This window comes from Myiozetetes cayanensis, unplaced genomic scaffold (assembly GCF_022539395.1).
Source record: "Myiozetetes cayanensis isolate MyiCay16 unplaced genomic scaffold, myiCay2020 scf9, whole genome shotgun sequence".
NCBI classification, from domain to species: Eukaryota; Metazoa; Chordata; class Aves; order Passeriformes; family Tyrannidae; genus Myiozetetes; species Myiozetetes cayanensis.
In genome coordinates, this window is record NW_026088185.1 from 9748430 (window position 1) to 9766223 (window position 17794).

The following is a 17794-nucleotide window of genomic DNA, read 5'->3' on the forward strand; positions in this document are numbered from 1 at the left end:
TTATTATGCACGTTCCAGTTTGCCATCGATACCTCTTTCTGTTTTTGGTGTTTCGTCCCATCGATTTTTACGCGCACTGGAAGTGGCACCTCCATGGCCTGGTGTAGCATGACCAGGCGTGTCCCGGCCGGGTGTTGCTGCTCCTGCCGGTGTGTGACTGGGAGTTGGATCCCATATTTTCGAGCCTGGGGTGGCACCAGGAGTCTCGCTGCCCTTTGCACGGCCTGGAGTCTCATCCCATCGCAGAGATGGGGTATGTCCTGGAGTCTGTACAAGACAAGACCAGAAGTATCAGTATCACTCACACTATACAGTAAAAGGCTGCTAGTTGGTATTTTTAAATAGAGTAAGAAGCTTCTGACATTCAAGAGGACTAGCATTAATAATGTCACTAGGATTATTACCTCTGCTTGATCCCAACTGGATAGTTTTTTAGGTGTAGCACCAGGGGTCTGATCAGCTGTCTGATCCCAACGCCGTTTGCGTTTTGAAGGTGGCTGAGATGCGGCTCCATTGACGACTTTAAGCTCTCCAGCTTTAGCTTTTTCAGCTAGTTGTTGCCTAATTTCCCTCTATTCAAAAGCACAAAAACATAAAAAACATGTTTCTTAAGAAGGCCTCTTCAGATTATACCTTTACAAGAGTTTTTTCAGCTCTACCATATCTTTTTATGCCATTTTTTGAGGTTTTGCTCAAATAATTAACTACTGCTTTCATTTCAAGGTCACTAATTTCAAATTCTTCATATTGACAGAGCAGGTGTGTGTTTAGAGGGGCTGGTTTTAAATTGATTTTCCTATTAAAGCCATTCTTACAGCAAATGCAAGTGCACAGAGACTTCTGAAAGCTGTCAGTTTCTGTCACCCATAAGTAAGCCTTAAAATCATCACCCATCTGTTTCAAACAACTTCTACTTCAGTAAATTAAAGGTGGATGACTCAGAAAATACGTTCATGTGAGCTACATCCCACGACATAAAGCCTTGGGATTCTTCTTTAAAATTCTGCGATGATACTGGGGAAACAGCACACTAACCCAGACTGTTTTGCACTTAACAATGGATCCATAAGCAGTAAGACTGTCAAAATTATGAACTAATTCCTAAACTAGCATAAGACAAGTATGATAAATCAATGTCAGAAGCCACTAGAACTACAAGGTCTTGCTCCAATTAACAAGATGGCACTGTAGGTTTTACACAAGAAATCTGATGTATTACCAATATCTTTTTACCTACTAAAATGATTTTTTAATAGCCATAAGTATCTACTTTATCTTTTTTTTTCCTTTTCTTTTTTCTTAATACTTAAAACCAAATGTCAACCTTATATTACATCTTAGTACTGCAATGTCTGTTGTAAAAACTTTAACAAGCCTTTTGAAAACTCCATGTATTCTCTTTACACAGAGCTCACAAAAAAAATATCTGACACTGAATACTTCTCAGTCACTGTTAAGAATTTGTCTCTCATCCTCTGTAAGAAAATAAACAACAAAGCCCAAGTGCTATAAAAAAATCCAGATGAAAACAGTCTCAATATATTTCTCCCTGCATTGCTTAGTTATTATGTAGAACAGATGTTTTTCAAAACTTTCATCTTTAAATTCTATTGACTTTCAATATGTGAAGAACAGGATTTTCCAAGGAGAAGGACATTTAAGTCAAGACAAAGTCAAGAGAATTTATGTTCCCACTCCCTTAACATGCTTTCAAAGGCTGTAAATTGAAACTCAGTTCAAGTGGAAAACCCTCCCCCAAACACACCTCTTCTTTCGTTAAATGCTGTTCACGCATAACATCCATGTATGTTCTGGCATTCATTTTAGGATCTGGAGTCTTCCCTCCTGTGGAAGAGAACAGCAACAGGAATGGAGCACAATGAGTACAGGATAAGCAGAAACTATTGACTTCTACTGTCCTGCTCTAGTATTATATTATTCCATGATCATTTAATTTTACTTTTTGATCGAAAATTTTAAAAATTACATGTATCTTACGTTTATTCAGTTTGCTGATCAATTTAACCTGTTTGAACACAAACATAACTACTGCAGTTTCAAACAAATATTTTAAAGCCGATAAAAATGATAAAATGACAACACAGTAAAGAGTCTTCAGAAGTGATGGGTTCCTGGGTTGCTAATCCGGAATACGTACACTTTCGTGCCTTTGTCTCCATCAGCAGTTCTGACTTCAAGCAGCAGAATAGAAGCCTAGAAAATTATCTCTTTACCATTAGTAACACTTTGGAAAGATATTTATAATCAAAACATTACCTTGTGTAAGCTGTTAAATCCTACTTGTTATCTGACTATATATAACTATTGCATACCTAAGTAATGTTTAAACTGTTTTATCATAAAGACCCATTTATAAGTTGGACAAATCTGGACATGTCTCACAGACCTTCTAGTGTCATATTGTAACAGGGCTTCATTAAAAAATAAAAATAAAACAAAACAAAAAACCCCACAAAACCATTTGATGACACTTTCCCCCTCTTCTCTTCTCAAGGTACAATTGTGATTGGGAGCTGAATGCAATACAGTACATACACCACCACAACAATACTCACAGGAAATGGGTTTTGTACACCATATGTTGTTTTATGCTGTGTATCTTGCGTTAATTAAATTTTTAAATACTTTAAAAGAAGCCCAACTTTATAGTAATGAGACTTGTCAAGACAAACACTTTTCTTTAAGAAAAATGTGTGGATTTGCTATACAAGTGGTATAGCATTATACTTTAGGGGAAAAAATAAACTTCTTAAACATTTCTATGCTGAAGATCCCTGCCCAATTGGCTGTGTCTTTCTGACACTAGCTTTGATAGGACTTTCCTTTGGAATACTTTTTCACCATAATCTACACAGGATGTGTTGAACTGCACCCTTAAGAATGCAGACAGGACTGGCATATAGCAGTACTGCTGTAGGAAAGAAATTAAGGACAGTTAGTATGGGCCTGTGAATTCTGACAATACATGTTTATATCAATTACAATTAAGCAAGTAAAATAATTAATATCCCTATTAATTCATGCAGGCTGAAATTCTCAATTGTAAAACCTGCAAAATAGCTACTAATTTTAAGCCAACAGGCATCTTATTGCCACATGTGAAACTCACTCACCTGAAGAAAATTTCTGTCAGACCCACTAACACCCCTTCTCCTGACTTGCATTCTCAAATTATCAGAACAGACTTGAACTATTAGTAGTATCAAAGTCTTAGATTATGCTTTTGCTTCTTTTAGCTAAACCACCTAAGGTTTACTTAGGATGGTAAGAATTAGGTGCTCTATTTGAGCATTTCAAAAGCAGTAACCCTGTAAATCTATGACTCGGAATGAAAACTTTCAAGGTACTGAATGAATCTGAGCACTCAATACACAAGTCGTTCATAGTACAACGCACAACCCAAAACAAAAGAAAAGAGAAACCTTTAACCCTTTGTGTTTCTATGGCAATGGCTCATTGACAATTTTCTTGTCCTTCTACCTGGAAAGAAAACTCGTATTATAAAGATGAAGTATATGGCATCTAGATTTTCAACCAAATCTCTATGAAAAGGGGATGTTTAAAAACAAAACTAAGTTTATAAGCATGCCAACAGAAATCAAAGGGCTAAAGACAATTAAAAGACAAAAATTTCATACAGGGTATAGAAAAGTCAAAATAAATTACCATCTGCAAAAGGATCAAGACGCTCAGGGGAAATTATCATCATCCGCCTGTGCTTTTTGTACTCATCTTCCCGATCTGCAATCTTTTGAGGACGGTGTTCTGCAAAAGGATCATACTAAAAACAAAAAAAAAAGCCTGTTAGTCACATATGTATGAGGAGCAATATGGAAAATGTCTGGTACTTATTCGTTTTCAGGTGTTACTAAAAAAGACGTAAATTATTTTCCATCTCGACTACGCAGGAACGTCAAAACATCATGCTAACATAAATTTTACTTCTGTAATTAGAATTTAACTTTTTTTAACCCAGCTTCTTATGAAATCACTTCTGATAAAAATCTTCTATTTTAAGACTTTATTCCCACGTTACCAAAGCATTTTGTGCTGTCAATCTTTCCCCTTCTTTCCAGAGTGTGACTTAATGCTACTTCAAATGTTTTTGAATTTGACAGAAAAATACTCCAGGAATATAAAACTTACGTGATTACAATTTCCTCAAAAAAAACCACAAGTGTAAAGGCCATTAAGATTCCAGTTATTTTAATTTCTGAAGTATGTGACTTTCAATTAAAAAAAAAAAAAATCAATACTTTAGTTTATATGCCCAAATGAGTCTTTACATGCATAAGTGCCAATTTTTATCACCCTGCGAAATTCCAAGTTAAAGCACTAACAAGCTTACAGCAAAATTGAAAAACCACAGCCCTTCACATACATCTTGTATTTCCAGAAGCCAAGGTGTGCTGTGGACAAACTTTAGCACTCCTTTCCCCTGACACCTAAAGCAGTGTTTTCCTGTGCCTTCGGTTCAGACGTACCTGTTCAGTGGACTGTGGGATGTCATTGAGCAATGCCACTGGAGCGTGGTACCCTGGCTTCTTCTGCCCAAGCAAACTGGTGGAAGGGTAGTCATCATCATCCTGGCAGTAAAAAGACATGGCAAGTTTGTCATGCTGATATTATATTTAGGTAAACTAACGTCAAATGAACATGCTGTGGCCATAGAAAAGATGGAAATGGACACGTTAATTCCAAATTTTAGCAAGTTTTCTCATATAGCTATTGTTATTATGCCCATACCACTAAAAAGGTGTCTTGTTCTCTACAAGGTTCAAATATTGTGCAATAGGCTACCTTTTATCAAGTATGCTTGTGTTTATCTACAATAGTTAGACAAAACATCTGTATTTCATATTACCACTTCTGATATAGCTCCTTAGTTGGCATATGGAAACTGGTGCACTGATAATCAAACTATTTCTCACAGAAGTCAGCTATATGGAACAAAACTTGAGTAAATAACCCTATAAAAAAGCTTCAGAAACAGTGAAAAATTCAGAGATATATTTTGCTAGTTTATTATACTTAATCATAATGCCAATAAGCAGCTATCACTTTTGATATCTATTTTGTCATATTAGTAGTCAGTTTCTATGCAATAACTTACAGCAACCCAAAAGGAAAACTGCTCTTAAAACTAGAAAACTTTTCAGAGAGTTCTAGACTAACAGAAATTTTTAATAAAGGAATTCTTAGAAGTTTATGGATGACACTAAAAAAAAAAAATCCAAACCTACAATGTATGAACAAGTACTAAACTGAACATAATCTTCTTCACCCCTAAAGATACACCTCGCTCAGTATAAGATGTAGTTGCCTATGTATTTATGATTAGCACGGCAGTTTCTGACTGCTCCTGCAACTGAAAAGGTGGTCAAATGTTTAGATTTGAAATTAACACAAAGTAATCTTACAAGCAGGATACATAAGGAGAACACAATACAGTGACAGAGCCAATTCTCAAAAAACTGCTCTCAAATTTGAAATTAAGTAGAAATAGAAATCTTAGAATAGTCACTAAAGTTTGTTGGACAAAGATTTATTAGAATTTTTTTACTGTCATTTCTAATCTTGGCAGCAACAACAGAACAAAGTTAATTAACTCCAGGCAAGGCTGACACTGATTAAGTACCAGGCCACAATTTTTTGCCTTTTGCTTGGTCCTACAAGGCTCTCAAATGCAATTCATGAAGTACAGGTCAGGCTTAAAACTGCAGCTCTCCCAAGAAGGACTCAGGGGTGCAGATAAATGAGAGGTTGGACATGACCTGACCACATGCTCTGGCAGCCCAGAATCCAGCCCTGTCCTGGATGGCATCACAAGTAGCGTGGCCAGCAGGTGAGGGAGGGGATTCTACCCCTCTGCTCTCCTCTGGTGAGATCTCAGTGCTGCACCCAGCTTTGGGGTCCTCAGCACGGGAAGGACATGGACCTGATGGAGCAGGTCCAGAGGAGGCCACCAAGGTGATCAGAGGCCTCTGATGGATAGCCTCTGCTATGAGGAAAGGCTGAGTTGGGTTTGTTCAGCTGAGAGAAGACCTAACCGTGACCTGCCAATATCTGAAGGGATGTAGGCATGTAGTGCTGTGTAGTGACAGGACAAGGAGGAACGGCTTCTATCTGAAAGAGAGTTGCTTTAGACTGGATATTAGGGAAACAAAATCTTCACTGGGAGGGTGGTGAGGCCCTGGAACAGGTTGCCCAGAGAAGCTGTGGATGTTCCACCCCTGGAAGAGTTCAAGGTCAAGTTAGATGGGGCTCTGAGCAACCTGGTCTGGTGAAAGGTGTCCCTGCCCAGGGCAGGGCGATTGGAATGAGATGATCTTTGAAATCCCTTCCAACACAAACTATTCTATGATTATAAGCTTCCCAGAAAAGACATATTTGGTCCAATATGGCTTTAATGACAACAACTGTTTTTACTACAAACAATTGCTATTACAAATTACTCAAAACTGATTTAAAAACACTTGGATTGCATGCCCTAAACAATAAATACATAGAATCACTTACATCTTCCAATTCAGTTGCTGCAATAGAAGTGACATATCCAGCAAACCTGCTGTCACTGCCACCATAAATTTCTTGATCATAATATCCTGTGGAATCAAGGCCTACTCCTTGTGCTTCATCAAGAGCAGGCTTTTTTCCTTGAATTTCTCGAATTTGTGCTTCAATATCTAGGGTAAAGATACAAAAAAAAAAAAAAGTCTTTTTACACGTACACACAAAATGTAATACTCATGTTACTGTGTACAGCAAAGAGAGTTTTTTGCCCAACCTCAAAGATTATCACTAAAGAAATAAACACACATTACACACAAAACTATAAGGTACCATAACCCGTAATGCTTTAAATAATAAATAAATAAACTCTATTCCATTCATAAGCAGCTTTTCCTGAAGTTGTAATATTATTCAGCACAGACTAATTGTGTGGCCGAAAGCAAACTAATCAAACTATCTCATCTTCCAGAGATAGGAGAGAAGGCAATTTACACCACAGTAACATTTCTCAACACTACACTAACAAAACACTTTCCCAACAAATGTAATCCTCTCATTAAAAAACATTTCCACAGTGTTATAACCAATTTTGTTAATTTAAACAAACCTGTTCAAAAGAGCTACTGCAAGAGTTCTAAAAGCTGAGATTTAATGAAACAACACTGTACTGTTTTCTAACATTGCAAAGCTGTACTGTCTTTGAATAAATAAATTAAAAAACCCAACTAATACGTCACTGAGTACCAACAAAAAAAAAAACAAACATAAAACTTCGGACCAGTTTCTTTTCCCTTTGGCAGATCAGATGTTATTTACTCATCATTATTCCTGCCTGCACCACCATCTCTTAAGAGTCTACTATTCTTCTGGATAACAAAACACCCTTCAAACAGGACAAATGGGAGCTCTGCTATTCTTTTGTCTCAGGATCTGACTCAAATCGGCTCTGGTGGCCATCTTTGACCTTAGAAATTTGGTACTTTCTGAAAGAACACTAACTTGATAATCCACAAAATCAGGAAACAAATGCCTTCCTCTATCTGTTGTAACGCAAGAAGAAAATAAACTGCTGTAATCCAACTGTCCTCAACAAATACAACTGTGATGCAGGTATACTAAGGTACAACTAACTCCATAAAATTATTACTGTTTCCATATGAATTTTGAGTCAACAGACATGTAAAGACAATTATCCACATAATGTAAACTTCACCAAATCAAACAATAACTTTCATGGTCAAAAAAATACCCAAGAGTTGCATTTCATGGCTGCAGAAATACAAAGGATCACGCTTGAGAGGAAGGTCTCAAAAGACCCTTCCAACACCAATAATTCTGTGATTGACCCTCTCCCACCTGAAGTGGTACTGCCTGCTACATTAACTTAAGGGAAATTTGCCAATTTACAAAAAAAAGCTACAGGAAATTCTGTTCATAAATCATCTTAAATCTTGACTATTCACTAGTTGTTTACTACAGTTGTTCATTTCTCTTTTTCAGGATGAAAAAATTTCATAACGTTTTCCCACCAAGTCAGCTTGCAAATGACACTATACCACAAGATCTGCTAAGAATTCTGACAAGAAATAAAATTAAAATACTGTTTTTCTAAAGGTAAGATTTATTGCTAATGCAAATAATTGGATCAGAATTGCTTAGTTTAAAAGTTCAAACTGTAAACTTAAAGTTTTTACTTAAAGTCAGGGCTGGGTTCTTTTCTTATCTTTTCTTATCAGGCTGCCACGAACCAAAAAAAAAAAAAAAAAAAAGGCAAGCAAACAAACAAACCATACCCCACTGTGAGCCAAATGATGCCTGCTGTACAAAGGTATGTCTACAAATTCTAGAGAGGTAACTGGTAAAACAGAGGTAAAACAGAGTTTTACCTGAGAAATCTTTGCCATAGAGCTGAGTGAGGACAGCAGGACTAAGTGTTCACACACAGCCTGCAGGAGCTGGCAGTGAGGAACACCCACTTCACATAAGCACAGTACACCTGACAGCAAACCAGCAACTCCTGCAGTGGTCCAGTGGGAAAACAGCAGAAATGTGCTTCTAAACTCATCAGGAGTCCCACCCACAGAATATATACCGCAGAGGCTGATTAAAATCTTGCTCCAGCCACTTAAGGGCTTCCATCAGCCTTTTGCAGGTTATCTAGAGCAGAATAACTTGGACAGCCACCTCTGTATTAAAGGAACTCAGCTTAAGTAAGCTGAATAATAAGCTGAATAATATCAGCTCAAATAAGCTGCAACCTGACAAAAGCCTCGTTTTCTGGCTGTGAGCGTCTGCTGGTTCCTGCCTGCAGGTACATCCAGCTCCCACTAAAATCCTGCACAGCACAGGGGATTCCAGTGAGTCCAGACCTTGAGGCACATTGCTTCCCAATATGTTATCTCCTGGAGAAGCAGCAGAAAGAAACTACTGCCGAATCAGGGGTCTCTCTCTTGCCCTCAGGGGTCTCTGATCACCTCTGGAGGCACAGGTATCCTGCTCCCCCGTGTCATCTTAAGGTATTCCACTTTGGTGAAGTCATCCCATGGCAGGCTTATGGAGCCAGTGCAGCTCAAATACTGCCCTCACAGATCTTTTAGTTCTTTCTGCTTCTTCCAGAGAGCAGATCAAGTTCCTGATTCCTTCTGCAGCCTGGTGCAATGCAGCTCTGAGGTGAAAGGGAACACCCGAAGCTTCCTTCTCTCCCAAGGACAACGCTACTGGCACTGAGAGAGTGATTTCAGAGCACAATAACACTGTTTCTTATTTCTAGAGAGCAGTTACTAGAACAACGCTCTGCCTCCTTCGTAGCACGGTAAGTCCTGACTGAACATCCATAGCTGTAACCAACTTCAGCACACAAAAGAAAGCCTACAGATCTTACCTACAATGCAGGATCATCCTGCCTTTCCATCACCTGTTCACTGAATCAACCTGAACACGTAACTCAGCCCAATACAAGCCCCTGCCCACAGGATGGGCCACAGAGATTTGCTTGTGCATGAACTCCCCCCACTGCTACCATCAACAGAGTCTATCCAAACAATCCCGGGATTTCTGCAGCAATGGCATTAAACCAAAAACATTTTCCTATTAACAGTTCTTACCAACACTTAGCATACTAAAGCCTTGTTCTCTTATTTTTAAACAACTACGTTTACTGAAAAGGGTACAGGTCTCATTTATTGTTGGCCTCTTCCTTTACATTTACAGGGATTACATCTGATAGCAGACTAAGGAGTACTCTCATTTCTTTACAGCAAAGCCTGCCGGGTTATCTACACCAAAGAAAGTCTGCAAGGACAGAGCCAACAAACCCCACTCACGGTCACCGTAACTTTCACCTAATGCCACACCGTTCCTGGGTGCCAGTTTAAATGGAGAACATCCATGTGACATGCACAAAACCCTCTGAAGCGGGAGGTCTGCAGCAACAGGCTGCCTGGTGGCCCCTTTGGAAAGCACCACATATTCAGCTGGAAAATGCTATTTTGACATTCAAGCTTCCTTGAGCTAAGTGGCACTATCCTGAGAAAGCTCACACCCTCCTTAACAAAGCACTTTAATACAAATCAAATTAAGAAAGAGTAATCACAAAGCTTAAAAACACATTGTGCAAAGCAAAGTACTCATGTGATGATTTAGTTAACCAGGACATTAACAGAAACTTCAGTCATAGACAGAGAAATAGTAAAGGGAGTGGGAATTAAGAGGGAAAAAAGAGGAGGGGGATAACATCCTACTGCTCATACATTCTCTGTATTTTATTCAAATATATTTTGGTATTTTAAAAGAAATAACTTTAACATGCACATCTGTATGTTATGAAAGTCAACACATTTGAATTGAAGTCAGTGAACATCCAGCTCAGACAGGTCATGAGAGCTTTCCTCAAAATATGTACTCCATTACCACACATGTAAATTCTACTTGCAACATTCAAAAAAGAAAGCAGAACCAGACCTTATACTGAAGTAGTACTTCACAGAGTAAACAGTTCCTATGTTTTCATGCTTTATCACAGTTTTGCACATTTAGCTTGCCCTGTGCAGATTTATTTCTAACTACCTTAGAACTCTGACACACGTTAGATCTCTCTGTTATGTTTGGTGATCTTTTTGCTCTTTTCTGAGCAAGAAAAAAAAATTAAATTAAAAACTAATTCCAGCAGAATTCAAAGCTCAGTCATTTACTGAGGCTTTAAAAGTTGCCATTTAAAACTTTATTTTTCAGCCTAAACCACAGAGTTCCCCATTAAACTATGTAGCTGACAAAATCACCAACTGTTTTAATACATTTTTCAAGGTGTGTCTTGAACACACCAACCAATAAGTACTTTAAAAAACAGTACAAATACATGAAAAATCTGCTAAGATGATTCAGTAACAAACAACTCAATGTGGAAAATTAGTCAGGAACTGAAAAAAAAAAAAAAAAAAAAATAGGACAGAGCTCATTAGAAAAATAATAAGCCTGTTCAGCTAGAAAAGAGCATTACATGGTCATGCCCTGGTATACATATTTTTATTGAACTACTCCCTGATTAAAATATGTTCTGATATAACACTAATCAAAACGTGCAGTGGGAAGCATGTCAATGTTTTCACTGAAGCCAATGGCCCACCATTTGCTCCAATAAATAAGCAATTTAAGTTAAAAAAAAAAATACTACAACAATTCTACTCTTTTATTACGAAAATCTCTTCAGGTAATATGAGAGGCAGAGCACCCTGATGGGTAATACTCTCACAAACTCTTATGCAGGTCACAACATATAAACAAACGGCAACTTCTGTAATTCTACAGAAATGTCCAAGAATTTAAAAAAAAAAATTAAAAAATTAAATCAAACCACATAATAAAAAAAAGGTGAGGACGGCATTTTAAGCTTTTCTTCATCCCTAAACTCAGATTAGGTCTGCAGTGTTAAAGACTACATTAACCTCACTTCCACCGGAGATGATGGCTGTCCATTTGAAAAGTTTAAGCGCAAAACTGGAAACTAGAAACTGCACCCCCAAAAGTGGATGACTACCTGGGCGCCCGGCCTACCCCCCAGTGCACAACCACCGAACGCAGATGGTTTTCGATCAGGGAATTACGAGTGTAAATTAAGACAAAATACAGCTGACCACCTATCGTAAACAGAAACACCAGTAAAAAACCCCAAAGCAGAAACAGAGGAGCGGTATAATTCTCAAAATTATTCTCCGTTGCTTGAATATACTTAAGAGCAGGGCAAGCCACGGTCACCGTCCACAAGGACGGCTTTCATTCCCGCTACGAAGGGCTGGAAGCAGCAGCGCGCTCCGCCGCCTTCGGGAATAACACACGGCCTGTGAAAGCCCTCGCTCCCCAAACCACACGGGGGGGACAGTTTTTCTCCATAAACAGGCAGGAAACGCGTGTGAAATGGCAGCTGATACGCCGGAGCCCTGGCGCACTTTCCCCTCCTCCGGGGCACTTTTCTCACGCAGCAGCGGCTCAGGATCGGCCCAGGATCGGCCCAGGATCGGCCCGGGCCGCGCCGGCTGCAGCGGCACCCCCGCTTACCCCGCCCCTCCGGCCGCCGTTCACGGCGGCCAAGGCCAAAGGGCTCGGGCGCCGCGATCACCGCGCGTCGCCGGCGCTTCCGACGCGAAACCCGCCCCGGGGCCGCGGGGTTTGCCCCGAGCGCCGGCCGCGGACTCTGCGGGCGGGGGGGCCGCGCCGCGGGGGCGGCAGCGCAGAGACCGCGCCCCGTGCCCCGCGGGCACAGCGAGCGCTCCCCGGGCCCGGCTGCCCCCGGGCCCAGCTCCCCCCGGGCCGGGCCCGGCGCTGACGGCGCAGCCGCCATTACACAGAGCCGCGGCCCGCCCGGCCCTCGCTGGCCCGGCCGCGCCCAGCGCCGCGCCGAGGCGGCGAGGAGAGGCACAAGCGGCGGGCGCTGCCCGAGCGCGCGGGCCCGGCGGGCGCGGAGCCCCCCGGGCGGTTCTACCTTCGTGGGTCTTGGCGATCTTCGCCATTTCGTGCAGCGCCACCGACGCCGAGGCGGAACTGCCGCGGCCCCGCCGCTTCCGCCGCGCGCCCCGGCCCCCGCCGAGGCCTGATGGACGGCGCGCTCGACCAATGGCAGCGCAGGGAGCAGCAGGGGGCGGGCGCTGAGGGGCGCCTCCCTCGCGCCATTGGATACACCGAGGCGTGAGGGCACTTCCGGTGCGGGCGGCCGGGATGGGCCCGCCAAACATGGCAGTGGCCCCTGGGAAGCTCCGTCCCGCTGATCCCGGGATCTCCCACGGCACTGGGGAAGCCCTGCAGTGTTTGCCCAACTGCTTGGCCTTGTGTGTCGTCCGAGTAGGGTAACTGCCCCACTACCAACACACCAGAACAAAGCACACGTGTGTCCGCTTGGCACGAGATGGGGCTTAACGGGGTGACAGCCTTTCAGGCAGGTCAAGTCTGGCCAATACTGTTGTAAAGGAGAAAGGGAAGCTGAGTTTCTAAAATTGGCAGATGGCACCAAACTGGCCAAACCCAGTGGAAGAGGGAATTGAGAATCGTTGATTCATACAAGAAATAATAGGTGGACTTTGATAAGAAAAAGCAGAAGTTACTACATGTTAGAGTTTTAAGTCAGTATATGAATTCAAAATAGTAAAAATCTTTAGATAAAGTGATGACGTGGAAAGCAAATCAGAGTCTGTCATAGCAATGTGCTGCTGCAGAGGAAGTAAATTACTTCTGGGCCATTAAGAGCGGCATTGCACACAAACCCTGGAAAGCAATCATTTCCCTTTGCTTGGCGCAGACAAAGCCACTGATGGAGTTCATTTTAGGACTCTGCAGTTCAGTAAGTTCATGGAGAAACTCAACAGAGTCTGGAAGAGAATAGGACAATCAATCACAGACACATGACCCAGTGGGAATGTAAACAAATGGTTTAACTGCCCTGCAGAAACTGGCCTTACACCACTTCCACCTTTCCTTTGGGTACTACCAACTTTTCCCCAGCTCTGTGGGTGTGATGTACACATTTCTGCATCACTGTCTACCGTGTACCTCATAACTGGATTGGATTGATCCTGTCCTCCTGCAAAGCCCTGGGAACTCCCACTCGCAGTCAAATGTTGTGAGTGAGCTCATTTTTCATTCTCTGAGCTTTGGTAGCAGTGAGCACAAACCTCAGTAAAACACCAAGGCACAGCCTAAGCACAAAGTCCATGATTGCTTACTCGTACAGCACATCAGTGACGTTTCATAACGCAGTGACGTGTAAACTTGCAGAGTTTATTTACTGTCATGCAGTTCTCTTGTACAACTGCTGAGTTCCTCATCTCTTCAGAAAATGCTGCAACAAGCCAAGTTGCGTCAATTTGAGAACTTCTGGTAAGGTAAAGTGTATAAACTATTTGCAAAAATAGGTGATAAATGCATGATGGCAAAGCTCATATTGACCCCTCACCAATCACTCCCCTTGTTAAAGCTGGTAGGTCACATTTTGGCTTTTTGAGGGTTGTCATAAGGCAAATAACTAATGCCAAGGTCATGTGTTTGTGTTAACATGTACATTTGATCAGCCAATTGATCTATAGATCTGTCTGCTTTGTATTGATTGGTTTGCAGAAGTCTGATGAACAGTTCTGTTTGTGATATTTGACAGATCTACATGTACTCAAATGTTCCGAAGAGCAACTGTCCCTTGAAGGTTCAGAGGGTCTTCTGGCTCTTTAGAGTTCCTAAACTCACATTCTGCATTTCTGGAAAGAAGCACTTGCACATACTCACAGTCTACAAAAGGAGATATTTCCTGAGCTGGCCAGGGAGATGTGGGAGTGAGGCTGAGGCAGACACTAACTCCCTTCTGCAAGAATTCAATGCATGTAACTATTTTAAGGAAACGTCACATGCTCAGATTCACCACGAAGATCAATTTGCAGTAACTTTCTCTTGTTTCTTCGGCCTGACTTCCAACTTACACTAAGCAGAACAGTTGCAATATTACATTTCCTCTGTTACTAAACAGAACTGAGCTCAGGGATGAGATCCCAAGGAACACTTCAAAGTAGTCATTTTGGAATGTGCCATTTCCCACATAAAAGGGAAACAAAGAACAAACAGGAGTTGTGCTGTGATGAAACAATGAGAAAATGCTTTCTGCTTGTGTCTCTTCCCTGCTTTCCTGGCAAATTCTGTGTGCTGCCCCAGGTTCTTTGTGTCTGCCTGTCAGAGCCCTGAATATGGACTTTTGCCTGCTGAACAACAGCTCCATTACAGAGTTTCCACAGGATACAGACAGGGCTGTTACTCGGTGGTTTCCCGGTCCTACTCCTCCTGCCCAGGCTCCCGTCCCTCTCCCCCACATACACACATGTACACACACTACACGGAGGTTGCTGTATGGATTTGAAGCAGGCTGGATTTAAGAGCGCATAAGCTTTGCAGATCTGGAATCGCACCTGAACTACAGACCTGTGAGGTCCCGCTTTGCGTAAGATTCAGGTCCGATTTCATGGGCAGCTTAAGCTGCCACTGGCTGGCACTGCTGCTGAAGAAGTATCCAGACACTTTGCCTGTCCTTGATCGACCCCTTCCATTGTGCCAGTAGAAGTTTCTGGCACTGGTTCACTCTAAGAAGCCAGGCTTCTGACTACACCCTCCTGCTGCTTCTTCCAGAAAGAACTTTTTATTTGCATTCTTTTTTTTTTCCCCAAACACAATGCCGTGAAGAATTGTACAATGAGCTGACATTATGCAGAAAAGCTACAAACCTGGTCTGAACTCCCAGGGCCTCATCTTACCCCAGGTCTGTGCTTAGCTTCACGTGCCAGGGACAGTTCATGACGTTCATGTGTCTGTTAAAGGTAGGGGCAAAAATTCTTAAACCAAACCAAAGAAATATTTAACAGCAGCAACTACTTTTCAACTCCATAGAAACTTAATATACGAGCAAGAAAAAAAATAGCACAAAGTAAAATCTCTTCCCATTTTTGCCTCCAGTGTCAAGAAGGAATAAGGTAGAAAGGATCCTTTTTGTCGCTGGAAAGCCAGTGAGTTGGGAAAATGCACTTTGGAGGTGTGTGTGTGCAGCAACCCTCCCCCAGCCTGCCGGAGCTGAGCCTGCTGTCTGGGTGGGTCAGTGAGGATCACGTTCTTCCCTAGCAGTTCAATAAATACAGACAGTACTATTATGGAAGTGGGACAGAGTAAGAACAGAGCAGCTGGATTTCAAAACTGGCTGTGAGCAAGTATCCACTGAGATTTCAACCTTTTTTGGATTTGCAGGCCCACCAAAATCTTATAAAGATCTAACAAATCTAATCCTTTACACAACAGGTTTACAGCCAAATACTTCAATTATTACAATTTCGCTGGTGCTACGTGAAATGTAAGAAAATTCATGTGATTTTATATTGTAACTCCTGATTAATCCACTTGAAGCAGTAAATCTGCCCTTAATTCCTAGCTACATCATTTGCAGACCATGTAACTGGCAACTTAATCATCACCCATGCTTGTAGATCATCTTTCTTAGCCTAAATGTACGATTGTGAGATATTTTGAGATCTTGCAAAGGCAAGTATTATTCAAAACTAATTTATGAATAGGAGTACAATGGCTATAATTTTGCTTTACTCTTTATCTCTTAAAGAAACATACTAAACCAGCTGCCCTTTTCAGTAACCTGTAGAAATAGAGCTGAATAAATTGTGTAAAAATAACCTGCTTTTACATAGGGATGTGCTTGCCTCATATAGGATTGACTGTTTCTCTGCCCATTTAGAGGTGTCCTTCAAATTCTTAATTGTTTTTTTAACTGGATAAATCTTGTAATCAGAGTTTAAACCTAACCTTTTCTCATGATGGTGGTGTGACAAAAAATAGCACATAGAAAAAAATTCTATGTGACCATACAATACATCTCTTTCTGGTGTGTCAGAAACATCTTGCGTCCCTCTGGTGTTAAGTATTCATTTTGGCCCCTCCTCCTGTCCAAGTCAGCAGATGCACATCTCTTCTCTAGCAAAAGGTGTCAAGCAAGGTTTAAAGACTGCAATCCCGAGCCTACAGGAGAAAACAAAAAAGGCAAAAAAGCCCTCAAAGTGCCTTAGACATCCGTCGTCTTGGACCTCTCAACGCTTGACTCCTCAGTTATTCTGAAAGACATCAGTCTCTCTAAGAGGCAGTTCCTGACCGACAGAGCAAGACAGAACAAAGGGACAGAACAAACTCCCCTGGCAAACACAGCCACCAGCAAATAAGAGCAATGGGAGTTGCAAAATACACGGATGCGTTTTGGATTGGAGGAGGAGGGGGGAGGATAGGATGGGGGTTTTGTTTGTGTTTCTGGATTGGCTGCCTTTTTTTAGCCTGCACTGGAGAACGTGGGTCTTCACGTGCTTCTGTTTTGCATCGAGTTAATAGGAGTATGCTCCAGGACAGCTTATCTGAAGAACACCGTGCCCTGAGGTGGTAAAAGTAAAAGCTGCTCCAACTAGTTTCAGTCATCCAAATTGCTGGTGTTCCTGTTTAATGATGAGTGGTTTTGCTAATGGCAAGGACAACGGGATAATTAAGGAGGGATAAAAATGGAGGACTTTTCTGAAGAGGATGTTGTTGTGGGCTTACATGGTTGGAACTGTTATTTTTGTCCAGAAATTTTCTTGCTTTTAAATGCATTGACTAAATGGCTTTCACTGGATTCAAAGTTCTGGTTGCATTTAATTGGGTGGGAATGGGTTCTTCACATAGCTGGAAAGACATTGATGACAATGCATCCAAGCTGGTTTTCTAGTGTGACACAGTCCAGACACTTGTTCAAGTTCAGTGTGAGTACATACTAGACTTAGTTCAAGATTCCCAGTCAGAAGGCTGCCAGTCCACGAGGTACTAAATTAAACGAAATAAAACAAAACACAAAACCACCCAAGCTATTTTATGGAAATAGACTTTGCAGACTTACCTTTAAACAACTTACATGTAATACATATTACACAAAATACGAAATGTGCGATGAGTTTAAACATTTAGCAGTAGTTCGTCAGCCGCACTGTAATCGCATAGCAGGTTTTCGCTGAGGGAGGCTGTATTTGAGAGGCGAACTACGAGAAAGTAATGAGCTCTTTGCTTCGGCTCGTGTTAGAACGGCGCTCTGGGGTTACAGCCGGGTCTGTGGCCGCACCGTTGAGTTTTAATGACGCCGGTGACCGTAACCCTGAGCCCGCACCGAGCAGGAGCGGGACAGGGACGGGACAGGACGGGAAGGGGGGGGGGGGGGCCCTGAGGG

At 41.7% G+C, this 17794-nt stretch overlaps 1 protein-coding gene across 5 annotated transcripts in view; it reads right to left on the minus strand.

Moving 5' to 3' along the window:
* SF3B1 (splicing factor 3b subunit 1) overlaps positions 1-17677 on the minus strand; it is a 28646-nt gene extending 10969 nt beyond the window's left edge. The window contains exons 1-8 of one of the 5 annotated variants that reach the window (XM_050340540.1): positions 17471-17677; positions 15279-15362; positions 6541-6707; positions 4506-4607; positions 3688-3802; positions 1766-1845; positions 405-572; positions 33-267 (exon numbers count right to left, since the gene is read on the minus strand). In XM_050340540.1, coding sequence (XP_050196497.1) covers positions 33-267; positions 405-572; positions 1766-1845; positions 3688-3802; positions 4506-4607; positions 6541-6707; positions 15279-15303 — 892 coding nt within the window. In that variant the 5' untranslated portion in view covers positions 15304-15362; positions 17471-17677. Of the gene's footprint in view, positions 1-32; positions 268-404; positions 573-1765; positions 3447-3687; positions 3803-4505; positions 4608-6540; positions 6708-12508; positions 12641-15278; positions 15363-17470 lie in introns of those variants that run through there. The other 4 variants (XM_050340539.1, XR_007632108.1, XR_007632107.1 and 1 more) reach the window with 4 other exon arrangements.
* Between the last annotated feature and the right edge of the window lie 117 nt (positions 17678-17794).